The sequence below is a fragment of the Ranitomeya variabilis genome, chromosome 8 (assembly GCF_051348905.1).
Source record: "Ranitomeya variabilis isolate aRanVar5 chromosome 8, aRanVar5.hap1, whole genome shotgun sequence".
In the NCBI taxonomy this organism is placed as follows: domain Eukaryota; kingdom Metazoa; phylum Chordata; class Amphibia; order Anura; family Dendrobatidae; genus Ranitomeya; species Ranitomeya variabilis.
The window spans coordinates 140,123,751-140,129,864 of NC_135239.1; the positions used below are offsets into that span (position 1 = coordinate 140,123,751).

General features: G+C 44.5%; 1 protein-coding gene across 1 annotated transcript in view; it reads left to right on the forward strand.

Annotated features, from left to right (window-relative positions):
• RRP7A (ribosomal RNA processing 7 homolog A) overlaps positions 1 to 3,456 on the forward strand; it is a 151,566-nt gene extending 148,110 nt beyond the window's left edge. The window contains exon 7 of the mRNA XM_077276020.1: positions 3,101 to 3,456. Within this exon, the coding sequence (XP_077132135.1) occupies positions 3,101 to 3,186 (86 nt within the window). The 3' untranslated portion in view covers positions 3,187 to 3,456. The remainder of the gene's footprint in view (positions 1 to 3,100) is intronic.
• Positions 3,457 to 6,114: the final 2,658 nt, after the last annotated feature.

Below are 6,114 nucleotides of genomic sequence, written 5' to 3' on the forward strand. Positions count from 1 at the left end.
AGGCCAGTAAACTAGCACCAGTCACTTCACTATAGTCAGTTGGCACTTGTTACTTACCTGAAATCATGTATTGTAAGGACTGTATTCTGGAAGTGTTCATTACTAGTGATGAGTGAGTATAGTCGTTGCTCGGGTTTTCCCGAGCACACTCGGGTGACCTCCAAGTATTTGTAAGTGTTCGGAGATTTAGTTTTCAAAGCCGCAGCTAAATGATTTACAGCTACTAGCCAGCTTGATTACATGTGGGGATTCCCTAGCAACCAGGCCACTCCCACATGTACTCAGGCTGGCTAGTAGCTGTAAATCATTCAGCTGCGGCGATAACTACCGTATATACTCGAGTATAAGCCGACCCGAGTATAAGCCGACCCCCCCTAATTTTGCCACAAAAAACTTGGAAAACTTATTGTCTCGAGTATAAGCCTAGGGTGGAAAATGCAGCAGCTACCGGTGAATTTCAAAATTAAAAATAGATGCTCCATACCGTTCATTATGGCCCCATAGATGCTCGACATAAAGCTGTGCCACATATAATGCTCTGCACCGTTCATTATGGCCCCATAGATGGTCGACCTAAAGCTGTGCCACATATAATGCTCTGCACCGTTCATTATGGCCCCATAGATGCTCCACATAAAGCTGTGCCATATATAATGCTCTGCACAGTTCATTATGGCCCCATAGATGCTCCATAGAAAGCTGTGCCATATATAATGCTCTGCACCTTTGATTATGGCCCATAGATAGCTGTGCCATATATAATGCTCTGCACCTTTGACCTTTGATTATGGCCCCATAGATGCTCCACATAAAGCTGTGCCTTATATATAGTGCTCTGCACCGTTGCCCCATAGATGCTCCACATAAAGCTGTGCCTTATATATAGTGCTCTGCACCGTTGCCCCATAGATGCTCCACATAAAGCTGTGCCTTATATATAGTGCTCTGCACCGTTGCCCCATAGATGCTCCACATAAAGCAGTGCCTTATATATAGTGCTCTGCACCGTTGCCCCATAGATGCTCCACATAAAGCAGTGCCTTATATATAGTGCTCTGCACCGTTGCCCCATAGATGCTCCACATAAAGCAGTGCCTTATATATAGTGCTCTGCACCGTTGCCCCATAGATGCTCCACATAAAGCTGTGCCTTATATATAGTGCTCTGCACCGTTGCCCCATAGATGCTCCACATAAAGCTGTGCCTTATATATAGTGCTCTGCACCGTTGCCCCATAGATGCTCCACATAAAGCTGTGCCTTATATATAGTGCTCTGCACCGTTGCCCCATAGATGCTCCACATAAAGCTGTGCCTTATATATAGTGCTCTGCACCGTTGCCCCATAGATGCTCCACATAAAGCTGTGCCTTATATATAGTGCTCTGCACCGTTGCCCCATAGATACTCCACATAAATCTGTGCCATTGCTGCTGCTGCTGCTGCAATAAAAAAAAAAAACACATACTCACCTCTCTTGCTTGCAGCTCCTCAGCGTCCGGTATTGGCGTCTCTCCGCACTGACTGATCAGGCAGAGGGCGGCGCGCACACTATATGCGTCATCGCGCCCTCTGACCTGAACAGTCAGAGCAAGAGGACGGGAAGACAGAGCGGCGCCCGGCGGGTGGAACGAGGGAAGGTAAATATGTAATACTTACCTGCTCCCGGCATCCCGCTCCTTCCCCCGGACAGCTGGTCTTCGGTGCCGCAGCCTCTTCCTCTGTCAGCGGTCACCGGCACCGCTGATTAGAGAAATGAATTATGCGGCTCCGCCCCTATGGGAGGTGGAGCAGCCTATTCATTTCTCTAATGAGCGGTCCCACGTGACCGCTGAACAGGGGAAGAGCTGCGGCACCGAAGACCGTGGGACGGGCAGGGGGAGTGCCAGGAGCCCCGGAAGCAGGTAAGTATGCCTCAGCGCCCTCTCCCCCTCACCCGCCGACCGTGACTCGAGTATAAGCCGAGGGGGCACTTTCAGCCCAAAAATTTGGGCTGAAAATCTTGGCTTATACTCGAGTATATACGGTAAATCTCCGAGCAGTTACAAATACTCGGAGATCACCCAAGCGTGCTCCGGAAAACCCGAGCAACGACTATACTCGCTCATCACTATTCATTACCAATTGTAGACCTGTTTAAACAGGTTGAACACCTGATGAATACTAATGTTGTTAACAATCGTTCTGTATAGAACGTAATTTAAGGGGAGCTGGTCAGCCCTGAATGACTGTTCAGACCAAGCACAACCATTCTATGCATGTGAGAGAGCGGTCAGTCTGTATAAACTACCACTGATTTCGCTTGCATGAGTCTGATCAGTGGTAGATTAACACCCTGCCTAAATGGGCAGTTAGTGGGTTGAGCTCTGTGACTGACTTGGGCAGTGCTTGTTCTGTAGCACTTTGGTAGCGGCATTATTTTATTATTTATTATGCATTGCTTATATAGCGCTATCTTATTCTGCAGCTCTTTACATACATTATCATCACTGTCCCCAATGGGCCTCACATTCTAAATTCCCTATCCATATGTCTTAGAATTGTGGGAGGAACTCTGAATACCAAGAGGAAACTCTTGCAGATGTTCTTCTTGGTGGGATTTGAGCCCAGGACCCCAGCGCTGCAAGGCTGCAGTGTTAACCACTGAGCCATTGTGTTGCCCATGATCCATTACTATTTCTTAGCCCTTCCACACAAGCTCAGGCTGAACAGACCAGACATTTGCATTCCCAGCTATTTTGAGGGAAGCTGTGTGACATTTTCGAGTCGAGCACGGATGAATAATATGCTGGGCAGCATTCAGTTGTTTGGGGGGATTCAGCATTACAGCATTTGATGCTCTGCAGGGTATTACTAGCTTCAGCACGTAGAAGCCCAATAGTATGGGGGAGGGGCACACCAAATTTAATTGACTAATTCCTCTAAATTAACTGCAATGCTTTTCAGAAAAGAAGCAGATTTGTCAGTTTGGCAAGTAGTGCACCTTATTCTTAGACTTAATCAGTGATTCATCAAGAATTTCTCAAATGGAAATATTCTGCAATACATAAGATTATATCACAATGGATCATTCAACTGCCCCGTTCTTTGTATTTCTCAGACCTAGCCGAGCTGCGTAAAAAGTTTGAAGAAGATAAGCAGAAGATTGCTCTGATGCGAGCTCAGAGAAAGTTCCGCCCTTACTGAAAAACATTTGTTCCCCATATCCTGTTGTGCATTTTACAGACTCCTAACAACATTGATCTGGATCACCATCAAACATGAAGTATAGCATTTTTTTTTATTACTCATTGAATAAAAGACTACTTCTCAATAAATCTTTATGCAGTAAACAAACCATTTTGCCGTCAATTTCTACACAGAATTTTTATAAAGCCTGTGGGTAAAACTTGGCATGTCATCCATTTTGCTGGTATGGTAATAAATACATGGTGGATTTTTTTTTGTTTTGGAAAATCTGCAATGTCTTTGCCTCATGCGAACATACCCTAATGATGCTTGTTGTTTGGCATCCTAAACTTTTTAATTAGCTTCATTTCATGGGTAAGTACAAGTATTAGGGAAATTCCACCTCCCCTTTCCAGGTTGGATTATTATCATCATATGAATGGTAAGTGGCTTAAAATTCAATTTTTCAGATCTGGCTGGTCATTTTATATGGTAATAACTATAGAATGTTTCAACATATCCTTGTGATTGAGGTTTTTTTTCGTGACACATTGTACTTTTTAATGGTTCATTTAGCTAGCTATGTTTTCTGCTTTATAAGAAAAAATCAGAAATTTTTCAATTTTCTAATGATTTGCAATTTTAACCCCTTAACCCCCAAGGGTGGTTTGCATGTTAACCCCTTTACCCCCAAGGGTGGTTTGCACGTTAATGACCAGGCCAATTTTTACAATTCTGACCACTGTCCATTTATGAGGTTATAACTCTGGAACGCTTCAACGGATCCCGGTGATTGACATTTTCTCGTGACATATTGTACTTCATGATAGTGGTAAAATTTCTTTGATATTACCTGCGTTTATTTGTGAAAAAAATGGAAATTTGGCAAAAATTTTGAAAATTTCGCAATTTTCCAACTTTGAATTTTTATGCCCTTAAATCACAGAGATATGTCACGCAAAATACTTAAGTAACATTTCCCACATGTCTACTTTACATCAGCACAATTTTGGAACCAAAATTTTTTTTGTTAGGAAGTTATAAGGGTTAAAAGTTAACCAGAAATTTCTCATTTTTACAACACCATTTTTTTTTAGTGACCACATCTCATTTGAAGTCATTTTGAGGGGTCTATATGATAGAAAATACCCAAGTGTGACACCATTCTAAAAACTGCACTCCTCAAGGTGCTCAAAACCACATTCAAGAAGTTTATTAACCCTTCAGGTGTTTCACAGTAATTTTTAGAATGTTTAAATAAAAATGAACATTTAACTCTTTTTCACACAAAATTTATTTCAGCTCCAATTTGTTTTATTTTACCAAGGGTAACAGGAGAAAATGGACCCCAAAAGTTGTTGTACAATTTGTCCTGAGTACGCTGATACCCCATATGTGGGGGTAAACCACTGTTTGGGCGCAGGGCAGAGCTCGGAAGGAAAGGAGCGCCATTTTACTTTTCAATGCAAAATTGACTGGAATTGAGATGGGACGTCATGTTGCGTTTGGAGAGCCCCTGATGTGCCTAAACATTGAAACCCCCCACAAGTGACACCATTTTGGAAAGTAGACCCCCTAAGGAACTTATCTAGATGTGTGGTGAGCACTTTTACCCACCAAGTGCTTCACAGAAGTTTATAATGCAGAGCCGTAAAAATGAAAAATCATATTTTTTCACAAAAATGATCTTTTCGCCCCCAATTTTTTATTTTCCCAAGGGTAAGAAGAAATTGGACCCCAAAAGTTGTTGTACAATTTGTCCTGAGTACGCTGATACCCCATATGTGGGGGTAAACGACTGTTTGGGCACATGGCAGAGCTCGGAAGAGAAGGAGAGCCGTTTGAATTTTCAATGCAAAATTGACTGGAATTGAGATGGGACACCATGTTGCGTTTGGAGAGCCCCTGATGTGCCTAAACATTAAAACCCCCCACAAGTGACACCATTTTGGAAAGTAGACCCCCTAAGGAACTTATCTAGATGTGTTTTGAGAGCTTTGAACCCCCCCCAAGTGTTTCACTACAGTTTATAACGCAGAGCCGTGAAAATAATTTTTTTTTCCACAAAAATGATTTTTTAGCCCCCAGTTTTGTATTTTCACAAGGGTAACAGGAGAAATTGGACCCCAATAGTTGTTGTCCAATTTGTCCTGAGTACCCCGATACCCCATATGTGGGGGGGAACCACAGTTTGGGCGCATGGCAGAGCTCGGAAGGGAAGGAGCGCCATTTGGAATGCAGACTTAGATGGATTGGTCTGCAGGCGTCACGTTGCATTTGCAGAGCCCCTGATGTACCCAAACAGTAGAAACCCCCCACAAGTGACCCCATATTGGAAACTAGACCTCCCAAGGAACTTATCTAGATGTGTTGTGAGATCTTTGAACCCCCAAGTGTTTCACTACAGTTTATAACGCAGAGCTGTGACAATAAAAAATATTTTTTTTCCACAAAAAATTATTTTTCCAGGATGCCCCTCCTGACAGCACCACCAGGAGGTTGTCCTTCATATTCTGGATGGGGACAAGAAATACAGAAGAGGTTAATAGCCCCTCCCACTATCACCCTTCAGTGTTTTTTCCTGTCCCTATCAGGGACAGGCGCAGTTAGACGAGCACAAATGTGCAAAGATACCTTGGCTGGTTGAGCAGAGGCTCCCGACGAAACTCCATTCCTCCATTGGGGGCTCTTGGGTAGTGGAGGCTCGGTGGCACAAGCCCCACCGCACTGCTGATACCGCGAGAGGTCCCTCAGCGGCCGGTTGAGCTGTGCTCTCCCGACGTCAGCCACATCCCTCAGCGAAGGGCTCTGGGCCGCAGCTGCTGCGCGGCGCCATCTGTGGGGGCAACCGCGGGGCCCGAACTTCCGGCCATACAGCACGCCATGGGTGAGTTCCAGGGGGCGGAGCCTCTCGGACCGGGCCGTCTCCCTCCACTTCCGGCGCGC